The 13,358-nt window shown below is 61.3% G+C and overlaps 1 protein-coding gene across 1 annotated transcript in view; it reads left to right on the top strand.

The window, feature by feature from the left end:
- Positions 1-13,358, top strand: part of Atp2b2 (ATPase plasma membrane Ca2+ transporting 2) — a 59,623-nt gene that overhangs the window by 42,970 nt on the left and 3,295 nt on the right. Inside the window, exons 16-21 of the mRNA XM_042679909.1 lie at positions 2,595-2,701; positions 2,938-3,129; positions 4,388-4,601; positions 6,143-6,354; positions 6,482-6,589; positions 7,575-7,757. Of these exons, the coding sequence (XP_042535843.1) occupies positions 2,595-2,701; positions 2,938-3,129; positions 4,388-4,601; positions 6,143-6,354; positions 6,482-6,589; positions 7,575-7,757 (1,016 nt within the window). The remainder of the gene's footprint in view (positions 1-2,594; positions 2,702-2,937; positions 3,130-4,387; positions 4,602-6,142; positions 6,355-6,481; positions 6,590-7,574; positions 7,758-13,358) is intronic.

The raw sequence follows: 13,358 nt of genomic DNA, 5'->3' as shown, positions 1-13,358 counted from the left end.
AAACCCCCCAGGCCCTCCAGTCCTGGGACTTGCAGCTTCTTTGTAGGGAGGGACAGGGCCCCCTTGGGATTCTCTATCCCGGGGACACTCTGAGCCATTCCTTTCTCTGCCTACAGAGAGCCAAGAACAGATATGGGGTTGTGCGGCTCTCTTGTGGCCTTCTAAGGAGCAGTGGGAGTAGATGGGCGATGGTGGCTCACACCTGTCATCCTAGCTACTCAGGAGCCTTAGATCTAAGGATCATGGTTCAAAGCCAGCCTAGACAAGGAAGTTCCTGAGACTCTTATCTCCAATTAGTCACCAGAAAACCAGAAGTGGCATCATGTCTTAATGGGCTTGAGCAAGAAAGCCCAGCAACAGCGCCCAGGCTCTGGGTTCAAGCCCCATGACCCCTCCCCCCAAAAAAAGCAGTAGGAGGCCTGTCTAGGGTCTCCAATTTATGGCTCAAGGGCTGGACATAGCCCTCATGTGTTTTCTTTGACTGATTTGGTGCCTTTTTCTGCTGAATCTGAGTTACTTTATACAGGCATTGCTTTTTTTGTTTTTGTTTTTGCTGGTCGTGGGGCTTGAACTCTGTGCCTGGGCGCTGTCCCTCAGCTCTTCAGCTCAAGGCTAGCGCTCTACCACTAGAGCCACAGAGCTACTTGCGGCTTTTTTTCTTTATGTGGTGCTGAGGAATCGAACCCAGGGCCTCAGGCATGCAAGGCAAGCGCTCTACCACTGAGCCACCTTCCCAGCCCAGACCTTGCTCTCCCGTTCTCTTCCTGGGCCGGCACTATGGTGAATTCTGGGCCTGCGCCCTGTCCCTGAGCTTTTCCCCGCAAGGCTGGCACTCTCCTACTTGAGCCACACCTGGACTCCAAGTTTTTCACTGCTGAATTGGAGATAAGCTTCTCATAGACTTTCCTGCCTGGGCCAGCTTCAAACCTCGATGCTCGGATCTGGTCCTCCGAGTCCCTCAGACCGGGGTGTGGCCAGCAGTGCCCGGCTGGGCCTCGCTCTCTGGAGTCCACATCCCCGTGGCTCCTCCTCATTCAAGCCCAGCTCCCTGTGCTCTTCAGCCCGGCCCCAGAGCTCCTGAGCTTGGGGGCCTTGGTCAGCCCGGTGTCTGAGGCCCAGGGGCCCAGAAGAGATGAGCTGTCCTGGAGCAGAATTCCAAACAGTGAGGCCCAAGGCCAGACTCCCCACCTCCCATCGCCCTCTCTCCCTCAGCACTGCAGGTCCCTCAGCCAACCCAGCAGAGCCAGAGGCTGCTTGGGAGGCGGAGAAGGGCATGGCGGGCTGCCTCTGGCCCTCTCGCAGCCTGCCCAGAGTGTTCAGTTTGGGCCGCGGGAGGCGGAGCGCTGGTGTCTCATGCTCCACACTGCTGCCCACGGGGAAATCCAGCATCCGGCCCGGAGCCCCAGGGAGAGAGGGAAAGGTGGGGGGCGGCTGGGACCCTGCAGACAGGCCAGAGGGCAGCCCATGGCTTGGGAGGGCCCCGGCTGTCCCATTGGAGCCTGCCAACCCGAGGGGCTTTTGTAGGAGGCGGAGTGGGTGCAGGGCCGGTGCCTGGATGCTGCAGGGGGCCGGGGCCGGGGTATCTGGGCACCGGGACTCGGATGGGGATAGCAGGGCAGCTCCTGGGGGGCATGAGGCCCAGCCGTGGGGCCTGATCAGGGGCGGCTAGAGGAGACGGCGTGCCTACCACGGAGCGCCTGTCCTCCACGCGTCTGCCTGGCGTGGGCCGGGGACACCCACGGGAGGCCCCGGCTGCCAGCCGATGACCGCGTGCGTCTGGCCTGGGCAGCCTGCATAGCGACTGGGACCAAGGACAGGGCTGTGAGCAGGCGCATGGGTAGGAAGACCCAGGACAAGAGAAGAGGCCGGACAGTCAAGGCCAGAGCTAGAAACAGGGCTGGGACGATTCGATGCTCGCTGCTCTGAGACGCCAGGCAGAGAGAGAATGATTCTCGGCAGGGGGGGTGCTTGGAGGTCTCTAGCGACCCTGTGGCTGCTGGGCAGGGGAGGAGGGGCTGGGGGGGTCTGGCGACCCTGTGGCTGCTGGGCAGGGGACGGGGCTGGGACTGGGGGGTCTCTGGTGACCCTGTGGCTGCTGGGCAGGGGCAGGCTAGAGAGGACCCCCCAAGGTAGTAATGAGCTGCCAGCAACAGAGGAGAAGGGGTCCCGGGTTTCAGTGGATGTTGGAGGCAGAGATGGAGGCCTTGGCGGTACGCTCCACTCACCGTGGGACATACACATTTGGATCCCACCCACGGGCATCTCTGCCGGAAGCCCCAGGATTCATGAGCCCCACAAGCTGCCAGTCCCCGTGGGTGACTTCACGCACGCTTTTGGGCTGGTCTGCAGCAAGCCCGGGGCCGTTGGTTCGTGCGATCTGGCTGGATGTCTGACTGAGGATGGAAGGCTGTGGGAGGTCGAGGCCTCCTTGGAGATGACCGGACCCCCCCGACACCAGATGGCGGTGGGGCAGGAGGAGCCCTGGGCAGGCAGAGAGGCCCGGGCTGGCCAGGGGACCAGGGGATCCTGGTTTAGGGTGGAGCGGCTTCTGGCGTGGTCCAGGGAGGGGCTGAACGTGCTCTCCCCCTCTGCAGGCATCATCGACAGCACGCACACGGAGCAGAGGCAGGTGGTGGCCGTGACAGGAGACGGGACCAATGACGGGCCCGCACTCAAGAAGGCCGACGTGGGCTTTGCCATGGTAGGAGCGGCTTATGGGAGCCCTGGGGCGGGCGGGGGGGGGGGGGGGCGGGAGCTCACAGGCAAGCGTGGACTGCATAGATCTGTGCTGACAGAGGGGCTTCCTGATTCAGAGCGAGCGAGCCGGGGGGGGGGGGGGCGTCTGGCTCTGCTGGTCCCATCGAGGCAGGGCTGGGGATGCAGACACCGCTCAGAGCCGCCCCCCGCCAGGCTCCGGTCCTCCCTTCCCCCCCATAGGGCATCGCGGGCACGGACGTGGCCAAGGAGGCGTCGGACATCATCCTGACGGACGACAACTTCAGCAGCATCGTGAAGGCGGTGATGTGGGGCCGGAACGTTTACGACAGCATCTCCAAGTTCCTGCAGTTCCAGCTCACCGTCAACGTGGTGGCCGTCATCGTGGCCTTCACGGGCGCGTGCATCACACAGGTGGGCCCCGCGTCCCGCGGCGGGGGGGACGGGGGTCCCCAGGGCGCTCGAGGGCGTCTGCGACCACCAGCCTCCTGCAGTGGGGGTCATGAGGGAGGTGGCAGGCCGAGGGGACGGGCGTCGGGCTCGAGCCCCAGCTGCAGAGTCTGGGCTCCCTGCCCCCCCAGTCTCAGGAGTGGAGGTCAGGAAAGGCCAGGTCGGGGCTGTATCCACATCACACCTGTGATCTTGGCCTCCTTAGAGGCTGAAGTAAGGCTCCGCTCCAGCTTGACCTGGCTTTGGAACAGCCAAGCACTGGCCCTGCCGCTCCAAGCCTCCTGGGGCTGTGTCCACTCCCGCCTCCCTCCAGCTGGGGCTGGGGAGGGCACGGGGAGGGGGACCCCTTAGCCCAGAGTGATCCTGGGGAGACCTGACCCTCCCAGCTGCAGTCCCAAGGTCCCCGTGGCCCTGGGGACACGGCCCTATCTTGCACTGTAGAGATGACCATGGCAGCGGCCACTACCCCAGCTCTAAGGGTCAGAGTCCCTCCCCCCCCCCTTCCCCAGGGGTAGCATTAGTCAGGGGGCGGTTTGGCCTCTCCCTTCTGCTCCCAGGGCCTCTCCACTGATCTGTGGGTGTGGTGCTCCCTCTAGTGGCGTCTTGGAGCTACTGCATGGCAGCAGTGAGGGGCTTCTTGGAGACCAACTGGTACCAGTAGGGACAAAGGGACACTGAGGTTTGGGATCCTCAGATGGGTGGGCTGTATATCACTGAAGATGCCTGAGGGTGCAGCTGAGCCAGGGTGGGTGGGCTGGATGGAGCGGGCTGATAGAAGCGGGGAACCCACAGAAAGGGGGCAGGGGAGAGGAAAGCAGCCTGCTGGAGCTGCTCAGCTCACAGGGTGGGTGGGCGTCCGGGAGGGGCTGCTCCCCCGAGACGGACAGGACCACAGGGAGAGGTCTGGGCTGGAGGAGGGTCATGCAGGGGCAGGGTGGCAAGGCGTGGACAGAACAGAGTGGTCACGGGGTCTTGGGAACTAGGAGGAGGAAGAAAAGGGGCCTGGGGCCAGTGGGAAGGCCGGTAGGACAGGGCCATATGCCTGGCGGGGGGGGGCTAAGTGGGGGCAGTTCTGCACCTTCTCCAGAGTTTTCTAGGACTTGCCACGCACCTGCTCAGAAGCCTAAAGTCAGGGCCGCCCCTGGCTGCCACGGGAGCCTGCTGAGACCCCCTGCAGTGGCCACTCCGCCTCTGTGACCTTCCTCTCCCCGCCCCGCCCCAGGACTCCCCTCTGAAGGCCGTGCAGATGCTCTGGGTGAACCTCATCATGGACACATTCGCCTCGCTGGCGCTGGCCACTGAGCCGCCCACAGAGACCCTGCTCCTGAGGAAGCCGTACGGCCGCAACAAGCCGCTCATCTCCCGGACCATGATGAAGAACATTCTGGGCCACGCCGTGTACCAGCTCACCCTCATCTTCACGCTGCTCTTTGTGGGTGAGCCCACACCTCCCATGGGTGGCCCAGCAGCACCTTCCGGCCACACCACAGCCCAGACCCAGGATCTGGATTCACATCCATCTCCCTGTGTCATTCCTGGGGAGACTGAGGCTTAGAGAGGGAGCATAGGAGCTGGCGGTGACACCGGGAGCTTGGCACAGAGCTGGGCCCCAACCCGACCCCAGCCAGGCACCTGCGCTGATGGCAGTGCCAGGACACACCGCGCAAGCCAGCACCCCGGACTGGTGGCTGCCCCAGCTCAGCCTAGGGGAGACAAGGCGGGGGAAGGTAGCGCATTCCTTCTCTGAGCCCCTCCAGAGCCTCCTTACTCCAGGAAAGGCGACCACTAAGGAACTTCCCTTAGAGAAAAGCCCACGATCTCCAGGGGCCTCCACAGAGTCCACCTCCTTCCCCTCTCCAGCCAGCTTTCTACCTCTGTGCTGAAATTCCTGAGATAATGAACTTAGAAACAGTTTGGGGACAGGGTGCCGATGGCTCACGCCTGAAATCCCAGCTCCTCAGGAGGCTGAGATCTGAGGATCACAGTTCAAAACCAGCCCGGGCAGGAAAGTCAGGAGACTTAACTCCAGTTAACCACCAGAAAAATGGTGCTGTGGCTCAAAGTGGTAGAGTGCTAGGCTTGAGCTAAAGAGCTCAGGGACAGTGCCCAATAAACTCGTGCGTGGTAAGGTGAAAATATCATCAGCTTTCCCCGTGAAGTGTAAAAAAGCTTTTGAGGAGAGGAAGTCAGTTTGGAGATTCCCGTCCATGATCCTTTGGGCCTGTGGGGAGACAGCACAATCTGACGGGAGGGTGCGGTGCAGGAAAACTGCTCACCCTCAGCCAGGAAGCAGAGAGAGGAGTGGGCCAGGGTCCCACAGTCCCCTTCAAGGACATGCTCCCAGTGAATGTGACATTTCCACCCAGCCCTGCCTCTAAAGGCTTCCACACGTCCCAACTGGACCACGCCTGCAGACATGGGCCTCTGGGCACTTTGAAACCACAGTGGCTCTCATGAGTATCCCTCTTCATGAGGTCCAGATGCATTTGGCAGTTTAGGGGGTGAGTGTGTATGTGCTGGTCCTGGAGCTTGAACTCAGGGCCTGGGCGCTGTCCCTGAGCTTTTTGTGCTCAAGGCTAGCATTCCATCACTTGAGCCACAGCTCCACTTCTAGCTTTTTGGTGGTTACCTGGAGATAGGAGACTCACCGCCTTTTTTGCCTGAGCTAGCTTCGAACCTCCATCCTCAGATCTCAACCTCCTGAGCTCACCACCCGCGCGGCAAGGGTCACCTTTCATGCAGTTGCCTGCTACCTTGGTAGCAGGTGCCCTGATTTTCTCAGGTCTCCACACAGAAGGTAGAAGTTCCCCATTCCCCTGGCCTTCTTCCTGGAAGAGAGCCGAGCCCTTGCTCACCAGCCAGACATCCACAGGCCTCCAGCAACTCAAAAGCCCCAGTGTCTCTGTGTGTGGGGGGTGGGGGGTGATTGCTCTCCTGGCCACTGCCTTCAGCCCCGCCCCACCCTCTTGATTGGCAGGCGAGAAGATGTTCCAGATTGACAGCGGGCGGAACGCACCGCTGCACTCCCCGCCCTCCGAGCACTACACCATCATCTTCAACACCTTCGTCATGATGCAGCTCTTCAACGAGATCAATGCCCGCAAGATCCACGGCGAGCGCAACGTCTTTGATGGCATCTTCCGGAACCCCATCTTCTGCACCATCGTGCTGGGCACCTTTGCCATTCAGGTAGCTGGGCCTCCACCCGTACCGGGACTGGGCGTGGGCACTGCCCCCACACACACACACACACACACTGCGGACCAGCCACTGAAAGTCTGTTCCTCTTCTGCCTCCTGTGCCCTTTGACCTGCAGATTGTGATCGTGCAGTTTGGTGGGAAGCCGTTCAGCTGTTCCCCGCTGCAGCTGGACCAGTGGATGTGGTGTATCTTCATTGGCTTAGGAGAGCTCGTCTGGGGCCAGGTATGTGTGAAAGAGCACTGGATAAGGAGTCCTGCGGCTCCAGGATTGGCCCTGGCTCTGCCATGGCATGCTGCTCCCGGCTGGACCAGGCGGCTCCCTTTGTGCTAGGTCTCATGGCTCTGATTGTTTGCTTGGTGTTTTCTTTCAACTGCATCAGAGATACTTGGTTTAACTTAAATCTAGTTGAGCCGGGCGCCAGTGGCTCACGCCTGTCACACTAGCTATTCAGGAGGCTGAGATCTGAGGATCGAAGTTCAGAGCCAGCCCAGGCAGGAAAGTCTGTGAGATTCTTATCTCCAGTAAACCACTAGAAAACCAGAAGTGGCGCTGTGGTCCAAGTGGTAGAGCGCTCACCTTGAGCTCAAGAGCTGAGGGACAGCGCCCAGGCCCAGAGTTCAAGCCCCATGACTGACCCAAAAAAAAAAAAAAAGTTTAAAAAGGAGTGCTCTATGACTAATGTGACTAGAAAATCAAGTCATGGGCCATAAACAGAAACTAAGCGAACACATAATGTAATAAATGTGATGTTTCTAAAGGCTTCCGGCCTGATGTCAACATGGACAAAAACAGGCTCAGTGAGGTGTCTGGGCACACACCTATGATCCCAGAACTCAGGAGGCTGAGGCAGGAGGATTGGGAGTTCAAGGCCAGCCTGAGCTACATAATGAGACCCTGTCTCAAAAAGCTACCCCTGTAAAAAAGAAAAAGAAAAGAAAAGACGAGTCAGTCGATCCCTTCCCTACATTCGCTCAAGTTCCAGGCCTGTGTGTATGTGTCCCCACACACACTCACGCACACACACGCCATCCACGCGCGTGTGTGCGGGTGCGTGTGCACCTGCACCCGTGCACATGCGCCCCATTGCTCTGACAGCTTGCGCAGCTGAGTCTCGTGACCCAGCACACTGCTTGGGTTTAGGCGTCCAGAGCAAAGGGTGGGCGAGGAGGTGAGGAGGCCCTGACCCTGGCTGCCGCGTCCCTTGCAGGTCATTGCCACCATCCCCACGAGTAGGCTCACATTCCTGAAGGAGGCGGGCAGGCTCACGCAGAAGGAGGAGACCCCCGAGGAGGAGCTCAACGAGGATGTGGAGGAGATCGACCACGCCGAGCGGGAGCTGCGTCGTGGCCAGATCCTGTGGTTCCGGGGCCTGAACCGCATCCAGACGCAGGTGTGACACCTTCCCGGGCTGGGCACAGGTGGCAGGGCGAGTGTGCACAAGCCCCCGGGGCCGGTGCTGCGCCCAGGGAGGGGGAGTGGCCGCAGAGTGGCCACCGGGCCACAGAGCAGCCCCCAGCGGCTCACCGGCCACCTGCGCACTGTTCCCGACACACATGCTCTCCCAGAAACACTATCCCCCGCCCCCACCCCACCCCATGCCCAGCAAGGGGCTCCGTGGGACCCCGCCCGCTGTGGGACCCAGGGAGTGCCCCTGAGAGGGCAGGGAGCGGCGACTCCAGGAGCCAAGCCACCGCCGTGGCTGGGGGCAGCATTTCCCCCAGGAAGGGCTGGAGGCAGGCTGCAAGCCAGGGGCCCCGGGTTCTCCCTGCCCCCCCCCCACACCCCTACACACAGATGGACACAAGCCCTCAACCTCCACAAGGAACGCCACCTGTGCCCTGCCGGGCCAGGTCTGAGGGCTCTGGGAGACCAAGGTCCAGGTCCACAGGAGCACACGTGCACACATGCATGCCCCAGTCACGCGGGGACACGCGTGCGCAGTACCCGCTCGAGAGAGGCAGGCTCCTTCCCAGAGCACCCCGTGCAGCCTCCATCTGGCATCCTTCCCGCGCGCATGCGCGTGGAGACCCCTCCCGTGGGCCAGGCGGAGTCTCCAGGTGGGCTGTAGGAAAGGGAGAGTGGGAGTTGTTGACCGGACAGACCGGGGCGGGGGTGGGGGGGTTGGAGCTCCCCCCAGGGGCTTCCCGGTGCTCCAGGGAGGTTATGTGAAGGGCAGCACCTCACCCCAGGCCCTGGCATGGCTGCTTCACCCCCACACCACCCGTGCCGGGCCTCAGATCCTTCGACTTCCACAGCCCCAGGAGATGGCCGGGGCAGGGCAGGGGGGCAGGGCAGGGGGGAGTGCCTGGGCTCTGCTGCTCTGACCAGGATGCCGGCAGCCCCACTTCCTCCGATGGACAGGACAGCTCTCAGAGCCTGGCCCTGAGCTGTCGTCGACGGCCCTGCAGGTTCCACCGTGGGAGGGAGCAGGACCGTCGTTTCCGAGTCCTTGTCACTGAGCATGCGCGCTGGCAGGGTCTCGGTCCTCCGGAGCACTGGGCATGCGCACCAGCAAGGTCTCGGTCCTCCGGAGCACTGGGCATGCGCACCAGCAAGGTCTCGGTCCTCCGGAGCACTGGGCATGCGCACCAGCAAGGTCTCGGTCCTCCGGAGCACTGGGCATGCGCACCAGCAAGGTCTCGGTCCTCCGGAGCACTGGGCATGGCACCAGCAAGGTCTCGGTCCTCCGGAGCACTGGGCATGCGCACCAGCAAGGTCTCGGTCCTCCGGAGCACTGGGCATGCGCACTCCCAGGGCCCAGCCTACCTCTCTCCTCCAGAGCACTAATGTGGTTCTGGTGCTTTGCCAATTACAGATAACCCTGCCAGGTAGATGGCTTTGCCCCTTCTTAAGGACAAGAGACGGGACTCAGAGAGGGACTTGCCCAAGGTCACCTAGCTAGTAAGTGACAAGAGCCGGAATTGGGGGCCAAGGTCTGTCCACCCCAGGGCCCCCTCCTCACCAGTACACTGGCTCTGCTCTAGGCCCAGAGTGAGGCAGCGTGGGTAGCTCTTCCCTCCCAGCGCCACACACAGCCCCTCCAGCCACTGCCCTGCAGCCCCTCGCACAGAGACAAGGCCTCCCCCTGCTCCCCTCCCCCCGGTCCTGGGGGAGCCTGGGGACTCCAGAGGGACCTGGAGCTGAGCAGACATCTCCCCAGCCCCGGAGTGTGTCTGGTATTGTCATTTTGATTTGAAGTGATGTTGTCGTTGTCGCCGTGGCTGCGGCTGCTCTGTGACATGGCGCCCGTCCGTCGTGTGGCTGTCCTGTGTGTTCTTCCGGCAACCTGTCTCGTTCTCTCCTCCGTTGCAGATTGAAGTAGTCAATACTTTCAAGAGCGGGGCCTCCTTCCAGGGGGCCCTGCGGAGACAGTCCTCCGTCACCAGCCAGAGCCAGGACGTAGCCAATCTCTCTAGCCCTAGTCGCGTGTCGTTGTCCAATGCTCTTTCCTCTCCGACCAGCCTTCCTCCTGCTGCAGCTGGGCGTGAGTGTGACACCTTTCCACCTCCGCTGGTGCCACCAGCACCAGCCCCCGGGCGGGCAGGGGCCGGGGAACCACACACGTGGTGGGGCTGAAGGGGTGCAGCCAGAGCAGAGGGTCGCAGCGGCCAGGAGTCAGAACTGAGCCGTGGGGTGCCAGACCAGGGTCAGCTGGGGTCACTGGATTGGAATGACCCGGGTAGGACTCATTAGGGCCTCGAGGGGTCCACCAGAGGGCGCCTGTGAGCCAGTGGCGCACAGAGGGGACGCCGTGGCCCTGTTGTACATTGTTAAGAAAGGCTGGGCCCGGGAGGGCCAAGGTTAGAGTCTGAGGAGAAGGGGGTCACAGCCAGTGGCAGAGAGGGCCAGTTGGGAGAGAGGCCCTGGCACACTGGTACCCTGATTAGGGATGGGGAGGTCACCGAAGGTCAGAGGTCACAGTCAGTAGTGTCTTTGCCCTCTACATACCCCACTCCCTGCACACCTGACCCCCTCAGCTGCCCTACGACCATCAGGAGATGGGACCTGTGCAGTTACTACCCTCCCTGAACGACGTGATGCCTGGGCTCAGGTAGACGAGGGTGGGACACACCTTGTCCGGGAGCTCTGGTCCTAACCTTCAGCCCCTCTTACCTGAGGGGATAGCCCGGGACTCCGAACCCTCCACCTTTCTCTGCCAAACACCTCCTCGCGCCATCATTTCTGGCCTGGATCACTCGGCTCTGGCTTTGTCCAGAACTTTCTTGGACCTCTCCATAGCTTCAGGCCCCAGAAGGGAGTGGACTCTCTTTTCTATCCTCCTCCAGTTAATCTGGCTCCCACAGTGCAAACAAAGGTGCCCCTCACTCTGCTCTTCCCAAAGGGAGATGGTGGGTTTGTCATCTCCACTAGCCTTCAGCTGGACCTCATCTCCACCTAATGCCACATACACACACACACACACACACACACACACACACACACACACACACACACCGTCCCGTCCCCACCCCCTAGCAGGGAAGGACCTGAGCTAACCCGCTGTGCCCCTCCCTGCGTCCCGTGAGCTTGCGTGCCAGCTGCCCTGCCAGGGGACCAGCTCTGTCCCCAGCACATAGCAGCCAAGAGGTCAAGATGCATTTGAGCAGGCGGTGCCCAAGCCATGTTCCGCTGAGAGTCTGTCCCTAGACCACTGCAGCTAAGAAGCCCCCCCAAAGCAGAATGGGTGACTCCCCCAGTCCCCAAGCCTCTGGCCTTGCTTAGCCCCCCCCCTTGTCTTGAAGTGCAGTGTCCCGCACGGAGACACCCCTGCAGAGGGCTCCTGTCCCCTCCCCTCAGCTGGCCCTCACTGCTGGCCTCAGGCTCGGAGCCCTGGCCCGCCTGGCTCAGCTTCTTTCCCGGTGTGTGGCACTCTACCCTGGAACATGACATTCCAGGCCCCCAGGCCTCCTTGAAGGTCCGGCCTCCATGCTGGCCTTCATCTTTGCTCTAAAAGGAAGAGCAGCCCTGATCTCAGCCGCATTACCCACCCATCCTTTGTCATTGGTGACGCACCTATTGCCCTAGGACGTGGTAAGTGGCCTGCGGAGACTGGGCCATCTTCACCCTCCCTCCGCCTTAGCCACCAAGCTGACCTCCCTCTGAGCCAGCTCAGCCTCCTCACGGCGGCGTCTTTGAGGTGCCTTTGGAGGCGCACTGGGGCAGAGGCCGTCTCTGGACCAGCGTGAGCAGCCCCCTGCTCCTTCTGGAGCGAATCCCCACCCCCTCTCGCTTCAGCAAACACTTTGGGATCACCATGGCCACCATGCAAATGCTAACTATGTCCCTTGGTCCTTTGCTTGGATGGTTTCTGAAATGTCACCTCCTGTGGTCTCTGGGACGCAGAGGACCCTGTGTGTAACAGGCCAGGTTCCACAGAAGCTGAGAATCCTCCTCCCCTCCGAGGGCATGCCGCAGAAGGCCAACCAGTCTGGTGGGGGGTGGGGAGACACAGGTGTGGCACCCACAGTCTGAGTGGGATCGTTTGGGGTCTGTAGCAGAGCAGATGGCTATGCAGCTACCAAAGAACCCAGCCCCGGCCCCGGCCCCGGCCCCTGAGTTATCGAGTTGACCCCAGAGGCCTAGAACAGGACAGCCTGTGTTGGGGCTGACTCTAACTCCTGACACGGAGGGAGAACCCTGCCCAGCCCGCACGCCCACCCCAGCACCGACAATGACGATGACGGCAGACAGGTGCCCGTCAGAAGTGGGATGTGTGGTCAGGCAGGTCCCGGGAGCCCAGGAAGGACCTGGCACCCTCCTCTCCACCCACGTACACAAAAGCTAGTTGGCTTTTCCCAGGGGTTCGCTGGCACCCCCGTATGGCACACACTTGAGCCACACTCAGCGTTTCTAGAGCTGCCTCCCCTTCACAGCCAAAATCCAAGCGGAGAGCGTGAAGGCCACAGAAGGCGAGGGACGGGCGGGAGGTCGGAGCAGCAGGTCTGTCTCCAAAGCCCCTCTTATTCCCCCACACACCCCAACTCATCACCATGTCCTGGGCGGTCCTCAGGCCTTGGGCGTGGAGGCTGCATGTCCCAGGCCTGTGGTCTCATAAGGGAGAAGGAGCCTCCTGGATGTGGAGGCCAGGCGGTGCCGCTTCAGGGACCTCAGCTCCCCGTGCAGGAACGGGGAGACGAGCCTCCTCCTGCAGGCGCCTGGACGGTGCTCAGCCCGGTCACCCAGGGCCCCGTCTCTCCTGCCTCAGATCCCTCAGATCCCTAACTCCTCCTCAGCCGTCTTTGGCCTTAGCAAGTCTGCGGTCCTCCATCCGGGAGAGTCTTCCAGACCCAGTAGAGCAGGCCCCCGAGCCAAACTGTGGGTGCTATACCTCAAGACGCAGGACACCCCCTTCAGACTCTGGGCTCTAAGGGTCCTCGGGTGAGGAGTTGGTGCTGTCAGGGAGAGAAATCAGACAGAAGGAGCCAGGAAGGAAAGCTGGGCGCTCTTAGCGTTTGTTTGGGTGTTTGGGGTTTTTTTTGGTGACTAATTTAGTATGACCTTGGGTTGGTAAGAAAATCGCAAATGGCTTTCAGGCCTTGGGGGGGAGGGCCCCCGGACCTCCCCGCTGTCTGAATATTCCCTGTGTTTGTTTCCCTAGAGGGCTAGACAACCCTGGACACAGAGTTCAGCAAGAGAGAGTGAAATTAAAAGAGGTTGTGAGTCTTTAACCTTGAGCCTGAAATGAATGTGAATGAAACCCAGCCTCTTGGCTTCCTTGAAGCCGGGTAAACATTCGAGTATGTGGGGACCCACCTCCGCAGGGCCCAGGGCTCCCCGCCCCGCGCATAGATAGATGAACCCAAATGTCTGCAGTCTTACCCGCCAGCTTCCTGTCCATCCCTTCCTGTCCCCCCCTCCCCACAACGCGGCTTCTGCCCCAAATACCTCCTTTATGCCAGGCAGGGAGGGAGAAGGAAGCGTCTGGGAGTGTGGGGGGTTTTTTCTGCTTAGATTTTTTTTCTCTATTTCAGTCGCAGAGAACGAAGTAGAC

Source organism: Dipodomys spectabilis, unplaced genomic scaffold, assembly GCF_019054845.1.
Source record: "Dipodomys spectabilis isolate Male_0828 unplaced genomic scaffold, ASM1905484v1 ptg000054l, whole genome shotgun sequence".
Taxonomy (NCBI): Eukaryota; Metazoa; Chordata; class Mammalia; order Rodentia; family Heteromyidae; genus Dipodomys; species Dipodomys spectabilis.
The sequence above is the reverse complement of the archived record's forward strand: the minus strand, read 5'-3'. Positions and strand labels throughout refer to the sequence as shown.